At 44.1% G+C, this 16,031-nt stretch overlaps 1 protein-coding gene across 1 annotated transcript; it reads right to left on the reverse strand.

The window, feature by feature from the left end:
* Window positions 1-375: 375 nt before the first annotated feature.
* zgc:153372 (uncharacterized protein LOC767695 homolog) lies at window positions 376-14,428 on the reverse strand. The gene is made up of 11 exons (XM_061217326.1): window positions 14,279-14,428; window positions 13,951-14,016; window positions 13,697-13,827; window positions 7,919-8,069; window positions 7,627-7,763; window positions 5,957-6,026; window positions 4,987-5,068; window positions 4,384-4,515; window positions 4,066-4,208; window positions 3,728-3,850; window positions 376-1,254 (listed from the first exon to the last, which is right to left on the reverse strand). The coding sequence occupies exons 2-11, from the start codon at window positions 13,978-13,980 to the stop codon at window positions 1,108-1,110; spliced, it is 1,146 nt and encodes a 381-aa protein (XP_061073310.1). The 5' UTR covers window positions 13,981-14,016; window positions 14,279-14,428; the 3' UTR covers window positions 376-1,107.
* Window positions 14,429-16,031: the final 1,603 nt, after the last annotated feature.

A 16,031-nucleotide genomic window follows, 5' to 3' on the forward strand; every position in this document is an offset into this window, starting at 1 on the left:
GAAAAGTATTTTGAAAAAGTATTTCATTAAAAATGAGGAATTTGAACCAATGAGCTTGGAAGTGCAAGATTTCTGCAAAGATATGAATGCACACTGCATGTTTTGAACAGGCGAACAGGCTGTGTTACAAGCGCTTACCATTTTGAGTGTTGTGTCTATGGTTGTGAAAATTGAGCACAACCTTGTGAGATTAGTGTCAAAGTGATTGTAAAAAAACTTGAATTAGTCTTCCAAACTGATCCTACAGAAGAAATACTCCATATCTGTAAAATTGTAAAGGAAAAAGATTTTGACGATGTCCACCTACATTTTAATTATGACAGGGTTGTGATATGTAGGGGGGGGGGATTCATTTGTATCTGCAAAATACAAAGTTTTCATTTAATAGATTATTGATATTTGTTTTTATGAACTGGCATTCTCAATTATTTTTGTCCCATATTCAAAGAAACCATAAAGGCAAAAAGTCATTAAGCAAATACAGATGATGAACAACAGATAAAAACAAAGAACAAGAACCAAATTTACATTGACATTTTAGTTACTGGTTATGAACTACATCTCTGAACAGTATCATACCTCTTTTACTAAAAGTTGAAACCAGGACAATTTGATCCAAACCAAGCGCAGGGGCCCTCCTGTGTGTTCTGGCCGGGGTTATTTTTAAAGGTGTAAATAAAGACACTTGCAAGTTATATTAAATGTCTGTGAGAGTTTTGTTTAATGGTTTATGATTAAAAAGCTGTAAATTTAAGGGAAATGGAATGCATGACAACAAGATAGAAGCTTTTTTTTTTTTTTTTTTTTTTGACCTCAGCTTGAATTTACCTCCAGGCATGTAAACACAGACAATACAATTCTGAAGAAAGCAGGAATTATGTTTGTAGCACTCCAGCTGTGTTATGCATTACACACACACAGCAACATCAACAATCAATCCCCTAGCAGAGATCAGAGATAAACATGTTACTAACGTTGTTTGCCGTACTTGTTCTTCGGCCTAACAATTCAGCTGCAGGCATCACTAACTTTCAGACGTTGTGCTCACATTGCCTACAAATGCATATAAAGCACAACATTCCTGCCCAGTACCCAAGGTTGCCAGGCCTATTTCCCACAGTGGCCTGTGCTGGCAGCACCCTGGCAGCCACCAGGGGGCGCCGTGCCGCAGCCCGCCTGGCTCTGGGTCTTGGAGCAGTGTCTGACACAGGAGCCCAGGCTCTCAGCCAGCAGGAACGGGTCGAGGTGGCAGTGCTGTAAGAGAGAGGGGAACACAGTCCAGCACAGTCCAGCACAGGGAACACAGTTGAGCACAGGGGAACACAGTCACCCCAGGGGAACACAGTCGACCACAGGGGAACACAGTCCAGCACAGGGGAACACAGTCCAGCACAGCACAGGGGAACACAGTCCAGCACAGGGGAACACAGTCCAGCACAGGGGCACACAGTCCAGCACAGCACAGGGGAACACAGTCCAGCACAGGGGCACACAGTCCAGCACAGGGGAACACGACGAGACCACGTACGAGCTTCTCTGATCAGTGTCTGTAACGCGGTTGCACAGTATATGCGTGACCCCCCGTGAGTTAAAGTACACAGATTCTATTACAGGGTATTTTTTATGCACTTTGGTTGCACCACAGTTGAGCGCAGGGCGCCTCTTACAGTATGGGCAGAACAGTGCCGAACAATTCTCATTCAACATGCGCTTAACTGGACTGCATAATCAATGAGGTTTTCTGACAACAAGAATTGAAATGTAAAGACACCTAACCCCCAATTGCTCCCAATAAACTGATTTGTTCCTTGCATTGGCCACCTTGCATGGCAGTTGGTGTGTGCGAATGGGGGAAAGAGGGGCATCAACTGTAAAGCACTTAGGATAAAAGCGCAATATAAATGCAGTCATTTACCTTGTGTTTAACAGGAACAGAGCAGTCACCATCAGGAGAGGCCAGTGAATTTGATAAAAGGCGCTATAAAGGACAAATCCTGTGAAGTCTGCCATTGATTACTGGCTGTGATTAATCTGCGTGACAATTTGAAAACGGATCGCTCAACAGACACTGATTGCATCTTGCCTAATGATCTAATGAGGTGATGCTATCTTTGGAGCACTTAGTACACCTCATGCAAATACTTTAATTTACATACTATAACATAATGACCAGAACAGGCCCTTCAGAACTGTCCTGCCACTGCAGTGTACCTACTGTTATTCATTGTATTATTGTTATTTACAAAGCCAGTGTGTAAGGAAATGGTACGGTTTACATCTCTGATGCGATCTGTATGCTGTGTCTGGATATAATAATGAAAAGCCCTACATAATTCACAGTAGGCGTTAATTCACTCACGTGCAGTGTTTAAGGACAGCAAAAACCACTGCCCTGAACGGGTCTCTGCCTGGATCTGAACTCTCACACTCATTTTACTTGAAATTAACACATTTTAAATGACAGTATTGCAGACCAGCAGGCTCCAGGTTCGAGCCACCGGGATAGTGGTGTGGTGAAGCACACATCTGGGCAAACTGAGCCCGCTGACTTGCAAGTTAAAATGAAAGTTTAATCTGTCAGACAAGCATTCTATATTTACATCTTACTTTATTATATTTCTTTTATACATACATTTATTTATGTATGGCACTCAGTTTTATGGAAACAGATCACTTGTAAGTAGTCTGCAGTGGTTTGGTAGTTTTGATCCATTTTGCGAATGAAATGAACTGACAAGCTGCATGTTGGTGGAGAGTGTTGTATGAAGAAAAAGTGAATTGTAAAAAAACTGTAATCGTAGCAACAGAATTATAGGTACAAAGTGGGAAAAAATCCTGAACTGCAGTGAAAGACACTGTCCTCTACCAGGACAACCCCCCACCTCTAAGACGAGAAACAAGGCCACCTCTCTGAAGGAGTACTTGTCGTCAACCCTGCTCTAAATAAGATGAGAGTAGTTGACGAGGCCACATCCCATCCTCCATGGGTCCCTTTTAAGTGTCCACAGTCCACAAGGACAATGTTGCCCCAATGCCTGGGAGAGGGGTCACCCTGCTGACCTGGGGGATTACCCTGTGGCTTGCCACTTTTACCTGAGGTGTGTAGTTCTGCTTTACCTGAGGTGTGTGGTTCTGCTTTACCTGAGGTGTGTAGTTCTGCTTTACCTGAGGTGTGTGGTTCTGCTTTACCTGAGGTGTGGGGTTCTGCTTTACCTGAGGTGTGTAGTTCTGCTTTACCTGAGGTGTATAGTTCAGCTTTACCTGAGGTGTGGGGTTCTGCTTTACCTGAGGTGTGGGGTTCTGCTTTACCTGAGGTGTGGGGTTCTGCTTTACCTGAGGTGTGTAGTTCTGCTTTACCTGAGGTGTGGGGTTCTGCTTTACCTGAGGTGTGGGGTTCTGCTTTACCTGAGGTGTGTGGTTCTGCTTTACTTGAGGTGTGTAGTTCTGCTTTACCTGAGGTGTGGGGTTCTGCTTTACCTGAGGTGTGTGGTTCTGCTTTACCTGAGGTGTGGGGTTCTGCTTTACCTGGGGTTCTGCTTTACCTGAGGTGTGGGGTTCTGCTTTACCTGAGGTGTGTAGTTCTGCTTTACCTGAGGTGTGTAGTTCTGCTTTACCTGAAGTGTGGGGTTCTGCTTTACCTGAGGTGTGTAGTTCTGCTTTACCTGAGGTGTGGGGTTCTGCTTTACCTGAGGTGTGGGGTTCTGCTTTACCTGGGGTTCTGCTTTACCTGAGGTGTGGGTTTCCGCAGTGTTTCCTGGTTTTCCGAGGCCTGGATGCAGAAGTCAGAGGAGTAGCGGGAGGAACGCAGTATGGCCGCTGTCTCGGCGTCCACAGGAAATGGCACGCCCCTCTGCAGGGGCCACACAGGAAACCCGATGAGGGATTGAACACTGGCGCACAGGACTAAGACAGGGCTTGAGTCTGGACTGAGTCTAAATGCAAGCCGCTTCGTGTTGCAGTTAGACTGGAAGGGCTAAAGGTTTTTCTGCTGTTGCATTCCTTATAAGCGCTGTGCAGCATGTTCCGTTGGACAATGCTTAAAAATCTTTGAGGCCAGTGGCCTACCTTGAAGGAGTGTGAGCTATCGAAGTCCAGCTGGTCAGTGTAGTCAGGCACTGTTCCCTTATACGTGACTATTGCAGGCACCATTTCCGCGTCTTTGGGCAGTTTGAAGAAGCGGTAAGTGCCTGAGGTGTATTTGATGTCACCTGCACGGAGCACACAGGAGCGGTGTTTAAAAACAGTAGGCGGGAAAGCGGGGATCCGAGCAGACGGAGGAATGGACACACACTGGCCTGGACTCCCGCCAACATGTCCATTAACAGATCATTTCTACTCAACATGTTTTTCTCTGAGCAAACATGGCCGACCCTGTCCTCTCACCGGTTTTCCTCGAAAGCTCCGTGTTATGGACCAGGATGTTGGAGGAGGTGACCAGCCGGGGAGCGCTGAAGCCGATGTCCTGCACCAGCCCGATGAGATCCAGCCAGAACAGGGAGCCGCCCATGCCTTCCCCTGTTTCAGCACAACACAGCGCACTTTCAATTTCCTCTATTTCCTCAATCTGTTTCAGAAAACACAGCACAAGAGGCAGATGCTACAGAAGTGTAGCAATATGTATGAATCTGATGCAATGCACAGCACGCCCTTCTATTCGCATGACTTGTAGTAGCCTGCTACACAATGAGGCAAGCAGTGGGTCCAAAGTCTATTGCGTGGCCATGAAAAACCTTGTACAAAGTGCAACATGAAGTTTGCCAGCAGGTTATTGCCAGCTATTTCAAAACACGCCCATTTCATATTTACAGCCATCCCATTAGAGGCAGTCTGACCTTACACTGCTTCTGTGTAATTCAGGAAGTGAAGTTTATACACTTCTCTAAGCACTCCAATAGCAGGGCAGAACCAAGACAAAACACAAACCTATTTATTTTGTTTGGAGGCTAAGTCATATTACAAACAAATACAATGATGATGAATATTTACCCCATAGTACTGGATCTTCTTTTAGATGTTCAGGAACCACCTTGTTTGCATACATATCACTAAAATAAAATTCGCCACCATCCTATGGAAAATGACATCAGAGAAAATAAGTTAATGTGCATATAAATTTACGTTTCAGTTTTTGTTTTTTGAGCAGCCCAGGCAGTGTTTATGCGCAATGAATGGTATTTCAGGACACACAGGAGTCTTTACATGGCTGGTATAGCAGCATTTGGGGTGACCTAAAGCAAGAAAATATACTTCAAGTGCCCCTATACTACCAAATACCCCTATGTAAGTTATTGTAGAGCTGCCAGGTTGTCAGACAATTCTGTAAATGTCTCAAATGAAAACCAAAATCTCTCTCTTAAGTCTCTCTTAATTGGCTTGGTTGTCTCTCAGTGAAAAGGTACAAAGAGAGCCTAAAAGGTTCTCTCTGGAATGATACCCTATTGATACATAACAACATACCCCTAGCCAGCTATGCATAATTAATTTGTACATTTGGAAAATTTGTTCCTAAAAGAACAAACACGTACCTCCACTGAACCTTTATTTCTCAGAATGTTGTGTGCATTTGCGTCAGGTGGAATATGGAATATGACATGAATCCATTCAATGGCTAGCAAAGGGTAAAGCCTGACTCGTGCTTGGTCCGGCAGCCACTGTACGGAGGGGCGATACAGTACTGCCCAGAGACTTCGTAGTTCCAATCATTTTGGTTTGTTCAGAGCACACTCCAGAGACAATAAAACTACAATCTGGATCAATACACAGCAGGCCGTATGGTTACAGTTTTTTGGCGGTGCACAAAGTCTCCATTTCTGCACCGCCAACCCCGGAATCTTCCGAAGGAGGCTGCGAGATGAAGCCTGAATCAGGCTTCAGAGATGGCCCGGCCAGAAAAATAAACACTGTTTCATACAGGTCTGGTAATCGGGACGTTGTGTCAGTATGGGGAAATAAATACCTTCAGGACCCTGTAGGCCTCTTTTAGGACAGCCTTCTTATCCGGACATAAGCAGATCACACAGTTTGACCTTGAAAAGAAAAACAACCTCACTTCAATCTTCACTTCATTTCAGTTAAAATGGAATGAAAGGTATACAGTGGGGAGCAGAAATGTGGGCACCCCTGGTTAAACTGCCTGCTACAACGTATCTGTACATGAGGGAAAGCAAACCTGAACTGTAAAACTTTGAGTTCAAAAAGTTTGGGAACCCTTTTGGATTATTTGTTGTTACTTCAGTGAGTCTGGTGAGTATAACTCCAGGGCTGAACTTTTTATTCTGAAGTAAATTCATAACTTCTGAAGTATCCAGTTGCACTGGCTGTTCTGTCTGGTGTTAACCAGCATGGTTTCCTCTAAACAGTTGTCCGAGGATGTCAGAATGAAGGCTACAAAAAATTCTCAACATTTCAAACTGAAAATGGAAGATAAATGGAACAGCAAGGTCCAGAAGACTGAGAAAATGGCCCAAGACCTGGTAAGAAATGCTCAGAAGAACCCACACATCACTGCAAAAGAGTAGCAGGCACGGCTCTAGCTATTCACAGGACAGCAATACAATCTACTTTAAACAACAAAGACCTACATGGCAGAGCTTCCAGAAAGAACAACCTCAACACAAAATTAAGCATCTGAAGTATGCAAAAGAAAACATTGAGGAGCTTGAGCAAAAGTCTTTTGGAACAATGTGCTTTGGACTGACAAAACCAAAATAGAACTTTTTGGCCACCACCAAAGAAGGTATCTTTTGGAGAAAAAAGTATTTGTAGAGAAGAACACCCAGCCAACTGTGAAGCATGGAGGTGGATCCATTATGGAGGTGGATCCATTATGCTTGGGGGTTGTGTGGCAGCTGGGGGAGCAGGAGATATTGTGTGGGTGGAAGGAAGAATGGATTCCACCAAATATCAAGAAATTCTAGGCAAATTTTTTTGTCAGTCCAGACATTGAAGTTGAAGAGAGTTTGGGTATTCCAGCAAGACAATGATCCAAAGCATACCTCGAAATCAACCATGAAATACCTCCAGGAAAGATGGATGAAGGTTTTGGAATGGCCACCTCAGTCACCAGACTTGAATATTATTGAAAATCAATGGAGAGATCTCAAACATGCCATACATGCAAGGAGGCCAAAGAATATTTCTGAGCTAGAGGCGTTCTGCCAGGAAGAATAGGGAAAAATTCCAAAAGAGTTACAAAGTAATAACTAACAGAGTTCCCAAAATTTTGCAGAGGGCCTTTTTCCTTTTTCTTATTATTTTGAAACAGTAAAAAATTAAAATAAAAAGTAATCTCACTTTAAAATTTGAAGAAATGTGTCATGTTTAACTTTGTACCATTTAGTGGTCACGTTCGCTTCTGTTCACTTAGACATTAATTGTAAAAGGCTTTTTGCCCAGGGGTGCCCAAAAGTTTAACATAGGACTATATAACATTTGGTGATATTTGGAGTCGTGTGGCTTTTCTATAGGTGTTAACTGACAGAAACAAAGTTTTATAAAGCTTTGGAAAAGAGAGGTGCCTGCAAGCACACGCCCCCTACAGAGCACAGTGTGGTCTGTTCTGTCAGACAACGGCATGGACACAAACGACAACAAACAGCAAGGCAATATCCCAGGGGAACCATTTACACCAGGACATCCACGGAGTTGCTCTGTATCCCGGCTTCCTCCAGCCTCTCCATGTATCCCTGGAGGAAGACGGTGTTGGGCTCCTCGAACCCGAACGCTTCCTGGTGGTACGTGACATATTTCTGGGATGCCAGGACCTGGACAGGGGAACAGCGCAGAGGAATGAGACCCATGCAGAGGCTGGTTAGTGTACCATGAGACCCAGCGCATGTAGAGGCTGGTTAGTGTACCATGAGACCCAGCGCATGCAGAGGCTGGTTCGTGTAACACAGGGGGCTCCAGGGTACAGTACCAGCTCCTCGGTCATGTCGAGGCCGATCACATGGCCAGTCTTTCCCACCAGCTTGCTGAGGATGTAGCAGTCTCGCCCAGAACCGCTCCCCAGATCCAGGATCCTGCAGCCAGTCAGCTTTTCTGGGACCACCATTCCACAGCCAAAATACCTGGAGGAAGATCCGGCAGATAGCCAACATCGCAACTACATACAACTACTACAGTGCCACCACACAACTCATCTACACACTACTACACAACTCATCACATCATCTACACACTACTACACAACTCATCACATCATCTACACTACTACAGCACCACGACACAACTCATCACATCATCTACACTACTACTACACAACTCATCACATCATCTACACTACTACACAACTCATCACATCATCTAGACATTACAACTACAGCGCCACGACACAACTCATCACATCACAGCATCCTCATCTGCTCCCCCTCCCCTTCATCGAGCTCTTGTACTATTGGACCACTCCAACTGGACCCTGCTCCTGTTCTGCTTCATGCCCATCCTGGATTCATCCCCCTCCCCTCTGAACTGCACACTCTACATCCAACACAGACTCACCCCCTCCCCTCTGAACTGCACACTCTACATCCAACACAGACTCACCCCCTCCCCTCTGAACTGCACACTCTACATCCAACACAGACTCACCCCCTGCCCTCTGAACTGCACACTCTACACCCAACACAGACTCACCCCCTCCCCTCTGAACTGCACACTCTACACCCAACACAGACTCACCCCCTCCCTCTGAACTGCACACTCTACACCCAACACAGACTCACCCCCTCCCTGTGAACTGCACACTCTACATCCAACACAGACTCACCCCCTCCCCTCTGAACTGCACACTCTACATCCAACACAGACTCACCCCCTCCCCTCTGAACTGCACACTCTACACCCAACACAGACTCACCCCCTCCCCTCTGAACTGCACACTCTACATCCAACACAGACTCACCCCCTCCCCTCTGAACTGCACACTCTACACCCAACACAGACTCACCCCCTCCCCTCTGAACTGCACACTCTACATCCAACACAGACTCACCCCCTCCCCTCTGAACTGCACACTCTACATCCAACACAGACTCACCCCCCTTCCCTCTGAACTGCACACTCTACATCCAACACAGACTCACCCCCTCCCTCTGAACTGCACACTCTACATCCTGGAGCTACAGACTCACCCCCTCCCCTCTGAACTGCACACTCTGCATCCAACACAGACTCACCCCCTCCCTCTGAACTGCACACTCTACATCCAACACAGACTCACCCCCTCCCCTCTGAACTGCACACTCTACACCCAACACAGACTCACCCCCTCCCCTCTGAACTGCACACTCTACATCCAACACAGACTCACCCCCCTCCCCTCTGAACTGCACACTCTACATCCAACACAGACTCACCCCCTCCCCTCTGAACTGCACACTCTACATCCAACACAGACTCACCCCCTCCCCTCTGAACTGCACACTCTACACCCAACACAGACTCACCCCCCTCCCCTCTGAACTGCACACTCTACATCCTGGAGCTACAGACTCACCCCCTCCCCTCTGAACTGCACACTCTGCATCCAACACACTCACCCCCTCCCCTCTGAACTGCACACTCTACATCCAACACAGACTCACCCCCTCCCCTCTGAACTGCACACTCTACACCCAACACAGACTCACCCCCTCCCCTCTGAACTGCACACTCTACACCCAACACAGACTCACCCCCCTCCCCTCTGAACTGCACACTCTACATCCTGGAGCTACAGACTCACCCCCTCCCCTCTGAACTGCACACTCTGCATCCAACACACTCACCCCCTCCCCTCTGAACTGCACACTCTACATCCAACACAGACTCACCCCCTCCCCTCTGAACTGCACTCTACATCCAACACAGACTCACCCCCTCCCCTCTGAACTGCACACTCTACATCCATCCTGTGGACTTTCTGGATTACCCGCTAGCTCAACACCTGAACTGTTACCATCTTAACCTGTAGGCCAGTGGAGGATGGGCATCCCCCTATAGCCGGGTTCCTCTCGAGATTTCTCCCCATTTGGGAGTTTTTTCTCGCCACTGTTCATGGGTTTTTCTCCTTCTGGGGAGTTGTTTACCTCATGTGCTATTTGGGGGCTTAGGGTTGATATTTCCCATGTTTCTTCCCTTCTGTTAAGTGTCTTTGTGACAGTCTGCTGTGAAAAGCACTGTACAAATAAGATTGAATTAAACTGAATTGAACTCAGGGGCCATAAAGAATGTTCACAGGCAAAATATCCCCCCTCCCTTCCATTCAGTTAAAGCAATTCATACAAAAAACAACATTTTTCAGATCCAGTGAAGTCCAAAAGTCTGAGACCACAAGTGAAAATGCTTCTGTTGCATTCCTTTCTAATTTAATTCAAACATTTTCATAGCAAATTATATTATCAGCATAACAATTTCAGTCAAAAGTTGAATCTTTGAAAATTGTACGTGAATTTCAACATTTCTTAGTATTTCGTATGTCCCCCTTATGGATCTCTGCAAACCCAGATGATCCATGTTATCCCAGCATAATTATTATTATTTTTTATCCCAGCATTATTTGACAATGTTCCAAAGGACATCTTGTGATGTTAGTGAATGTTTGGCTTTTGTCAGTATTCAAGTGCCCCCTCTAGGGTCTTTCAGCGAACTTATCCCTGGTTATGGGTATGCACTTTGTTGTATGTCGCTCTGGATGAGAGCGTCTGCCAAACGCCAATAATGTAATGTAATGTAATGTAATAAATGTTCAATGGGGTTGAGGTCAGCTGATTGTGGATTATGCAGTCTTTGGTCTCCAAGTAGTTCTGGTAAAGAGTGGAAGTAACTTTAATTTGTTTAAACATTTCTGTTTATGTCCAGGATTACATGAAAAACAATACCATATTTTCAATGTGGTCTCAGACTTTTGGATCCCACTGTATGTCCATTCAATCTTATTGCGAGAAAGGAAACATTGCCCGATAAGGTAGACTAATGTGCGATAGCTAGGAGAGACTAATGGTCGTTACAAGGGTACAGCTGAGGCATGGAGCACACTAAATATGTCATAGGCCTTAGAAGTCGTGTCGTCATTCCCTTCGAAATTATCTATGGTTTTCTAGAAATCCGGATCAAAAAACAGACAGTCTATGGGAGAAATTAATGGAGTTTTTAAAACTGTTTTTCATCCTTTAAAATTAATTATGACATTTGGACGTTTGTTTGAATATGAATTTTTCTATGGTTTAAAAAATATCTGTGTAAATTTGCCAAAACAATAACAACATCACGCACAGGGCTGATTCTGGCTGTATTTTCACTAAGCATTCACGTGCGTTGCCGATAGCTATTACTCGTTCGCGTAATAAATAATGTTTTTTGCACAGTTGTATACACGCAGTGACCACTTTATTATGTTAGCAATACTATTACTTTATTATAACTTGTTGGGGCCAGACAGGATGGTTTGACTATCACAGAAATGTGGGATTTTCACACACAACTAGAGAATGGTGCAAAAAACAAAAACATCCAGTGAGCAGCAGTTCAGCAGGCAAAAACACCTTGTTAATGAGAGAGGTCAGAGGAATGGGGGCAGACTGGTCAAAGCTGACAAAAGGTGAAAGTAATAACCACACATTACAACAGTGGAATGCAGAAGAACATCTCAACACACAACGTGTCAAACCATAAATGAACCTAAGTGGATAGGCTACAGCAGCAGAATCAATTAGTCTAAAAAACGAGTCTAATAAATACCAAATAAAATGCTCACTGAGTGTATATCGCCGGAAGTGTCTTCATTCTTGCCATCATTGGTGTTCTCGTTAGTAATATCCTTTTCAAGTCGTTGCTTTACATTTCTTGGCGAGCTAACGGTAGCACCGACGAGCGTGGGAACCCTGATGTGACGTATGTAACATGGGCTGTGGTGAAACTGTAGCTTTTGGCTAACGAAATCGTTATTTCGTTGGAAAGCAGCATCGGAATTCAGTGGACCCAGTGCCGCTTAAGACAGAAATGAGTCAGGATAAAAACGTCCAAATATTAAACTCCATATTAAATTACACACTGTGACAGAGACGGTTATGTGAAATGGCCGTTATTTTTCCAACAGTGAAATTGAGCTTTGACGCGATATACAGGCAACGGTTTTGCTCTGGGGTACGTCAGCCTTCCAAGGCCTATTTCCGTCACAAGCTCGAACTGTCATATTAGCTCTGCCTATGTCCGGTATCATCCTCTTTCTACGCGGCGAATTAGAAAGATTTACGGATCTTCACGCAAAAGATCCCATAGAAGATCTGTTTTCCGTAATTTTTTCACTTTCTTACCAAGCTTTGTTTCTGGATAAATTCCCATGCTCACGGGACCATACAATTAAACTGAGATATTTATTATCATCATTGATTTGTCCACATCTTTACTGATGTGTCAGAAATCAAGAAGAAAATTAAAGCATATAATGCAGTACAATACAACAAGCGTTCTATTGTTGAACTTTAAATTATATAACATGTCATTTAAAACATAGCATGTTAATAAATATTAGCAGCCTGAACACCTCTAGCTCAGTAAGGTGTGTGTGTTTACATAGGATTGAGACATTTGCAACGATAAAACAAGAATAGCAAACCAAATCGAAATCAAATAACCCTAGGGAATTTGTTGTAGAGGACAGTATAATGCTATTATGATGGCGAATAACAGAATTTTGTTATTATTATGATGAATGCAGTTAATCCCTTCCATCTTTCCTAATTAACATCCATCCATCCATCCATCCATTATCTGAACCCACTTATCCTGAACAGGGTCGCAGGGGGGCTGGAGCCTATCCCAGCATACATTGGGCGAAAGGCAGGAATACACCCTGGACAGTCCATCGCAGGGCACACACACCATTCACTCACACACTCATACACTCATACCTATGGGCAATTTAGACTCTCCAATCAGCCTAACCTGCATGTCTTTGGACTGTGGGAGGAAACCGGAGTACCCGGAGGAAACCCACGCAGACACGGGGAGAACATGCAAACTCCGCACAGAGAGGCCCCGGCCGACGGGGATTCGAACCCAGGACCTCCTTGCTGTGAGGCGGCAGTGCTACCCACTGCACCATCCGTGCCGCCTCCTAATTAACACAAAAACATTATTGTGAAATTATTGAAAAACTTAGCTAACAGGGTGGAATGGAGTATAACATAGTGAAACGGAGCCCAACAGGGTGGAATTATCACCAATGATCAAAAAAAGGTTTGAACAATGACTCATTGTTGATCGATTTTTTATTCACTTAAAGCAAAAGAAAAGGCCACTTGGTTCATGATAGATACAAATGACAGAAATATAATGTAACAATGCAGTAACTCAGTTTCAGAGCGAGAGGGCCACTGTCTGAGCTAGCTACCCCTTCCTTTCTCTCCATTTTCTTCTTTCAGCTGCAGGCTCACTGAGGTCTCCTCTCCCTGTCTTCCCTGTCCCTCCCTCCCTCCCTCTCTCCCTCCCTCTCTCTCTCTCTCTCTCTCTCTCTCAACCTATAATTGAATTTTATTTTGGAATTAAAAAAATTACACATTTTATAGCAAATATGAAGAGGTATTTCCTGGGGACAGAAAATGCACTGGATAACAGGAATGACCCTGCTGCACAATGCAACAAGTGTTACCACGCGGTTGCTTTAAAAACAATCATCATGATGACATCAGAACAAGAAACAATCTTTTTGGCTTACTTTTTGGACACTTCTGGGTGAACCAGTTTGAGAGCAGCTAACGCACTCTTGGACATAGGGCGGGAGGGCAACGCGCAAGATGCGCTTGTTTGTAGGTCTTCGGACGTTCCTAGGCGAGAGCCGTAGTATTTCTGCTCAGAGAAGCAAATAAAGTAATAAATAGTTAACTCCAGGTTCTTTAACTTAACTTTCTGATCAAACTTAAACAACACATGTGCCGTTAAAAAATATATACAGTATAACAGCAGGGATACCTGAACATTTTCATGCACCGGAGTAGCCATGTCGTCAACAGAGTTCCACTGACAGTTCCGTTACAGCTGCAAAAGAGTTGGTTAGACTACATAATTTGAAATGGTCACTGGCATGACATTTAATTTCATGTCGCATGAAACGCTGCAATGAGTAAATGCACAGTGCAGCCACTGCTAGGGTGTAAAGGTCGAACACGACCGCAAATCTACCGATTAGTGTTAAAGTTTAATTTATGTAAAGTAGCTATTGCACATCTTAATAATAAGCAACTGCTCTAGTTCTAGCGATGAACTCTTACTTCCCAACGAAATAGTATTTCCGATTTACCCTGCTTTGAAGTGGTGTTGAATTTACGGGAAAAGTCCACACGAGCACCTCGGGCAACTCGGAATAGACCATAGACACGCATATTAACTAGAGCACAGTTCAGCGCGTGAGCCATAGAGCCATGGGACGTGGAGAGGGCTGGAGGGCCCAGGCGGCGAAGCCTCCGGAAGTCATTGGCAGCAGAGCACGTTGACGTCAAAGTAACTTGCATGTCCATTGAAAGCTGTACATTGCATTTAGTGGAGAAACCCAATTAGGTATTTAACAACCTAAGAAACCTCATTATAACTTGAATTATGTGTATGTGCATTTCTTTTTTGGTTCAGACGTTTTGGGAAAATATTAAATTATTAATACATTTTTATAAACACATACACTGCTGCTGCTTGGCTTGCTGATAGTATTGGGATTATATGTCTGTAAATTCACCTTTGTACCGAAGATAAGCTTTTTGTGCAGTGCAACAAAATAGTAGTCTATTGACCTGAACTCGACTAGTGTTTATCTAAATTTGTACAAGTTAGCACAGTGACTACACACTGAGTACTATCTAAACCTGTGAATTTACGTGATGTCTACTTTTACAATTTGTCCCGGCCTAAGCCAAAAACGGGTAATAAAAATGAAATACACAAGGCATTTATTTTCTTGTCCACTAGATAGCGCTAGTGGCATACATACTATATTTTCAATGCTGCCATGCTTTCCGGTGGAGCCCATGTAGCTTTTCACCGTAATTTGTGTAAGTAATGTCGGCGTATTCCCAGTCCGCTGCCCTTTCACTTTTAACATTGATTGCATGGAACTGTGAGCGGAACCCGTAATATATTTGCATAACAGCAATAAGGATAGGAAGGTGCTTTGTACTGTTTTGTCTACCGTTTAATGACACGGTAAAACCATATTCATTTACTGTTTCTATTATATACTATACATATTTCCAGATAAGTAATAGTACATATTATTATACTATATGTATAAATATACACTCATCTTTTTTGGACTACTACTGCTGTAGCCTATCCACTTAAGAGTTATGATGCGTTGCGTGTTCAGATGCTCTTCTGCATACCACTGTTGTAATGTGTGGTTATTTGAGTTACTGTCACCTTCCTGTCAGCTTTGACCAGTCTGGCCATTCTCCTCTGACGTCTCTCAGTAACAAGCTGTTTCTGTCTGCAGAACTGCTACTCACTGGATTTTTTCGTTTGTTTTTTTGCACCATTCTTTGCAAACTCGGGAGACTAGTGTGCATGAAAATCCCAGATCATCAGCAGTCTGAGATATTCAAACCACCCTGTCTGCCACCAACAATCATTCCACGGTCAAAGTCACTTAGATAATGTTCCTAATAAAGAGTGTATATGTGTGTGTGTGTTTGTGTGTATGTATGTCATGATAATCACAATCAAAATATTGTAATTTGACATGTGCCTGCTACAGAAAGTGAAGTTGAAATTGAGGCCTATTTGTGCCCTGTTGTCATAGTGACCGCAGGGCCTTTGACCATCAGCAGATTTATGCATTTACATAATGTACTTGGATGGTGGTTACTGGGACATTGCTCACACACTGTGCTATCCTGTTGTCCTCTGCAGGGATATCTGTGATCAACTAGGCGATGCCAGTTAGCCTAACCACCTGTAACTTCCACTGGGGTGTTTAGCGTATATTCAAATGTGACTGTGAGCGGCACAACTGCTATGATCAGAAGCATATGAGGAGGATCATTTTATTTGTAATCAAGTTTGCG

The sequence above is a fragment of the Conger conger genome, chromosome 13 (genome assembly GCF_963514075.1).
Source record: "Conger conger chromosome 13, fConCon1.1, whole genome shotgun sequence".
Lineage (NCBI taxonomy): Eukaryota > Metazoa > Chordata > Actinopteri > Anguilliformes > Congridae > Conger > Conger conger.

Coding starts and splice junctions, on each gene's coding strand:
- zgc:153372 (XM_061217326.1), bottom strand. CDS start 13,980: ATGGCTACTCCGGTGCATGAAAATGTTCAG. Junction 13,828..13,950: donor CGGTGCATGAAAATGTTCAG/GTATCCCTGCTG, acceptor TTCTCTGAGCAG/AAATACTACGGCTCTCGCCT. Junction 3,851..4,065: donor ATAGCTCACACTCCTTCAAG/GTAGGCCACTGG, acceptor TGGCCCCTGCAG/AGGGGCGTGCCATTTCCTGT.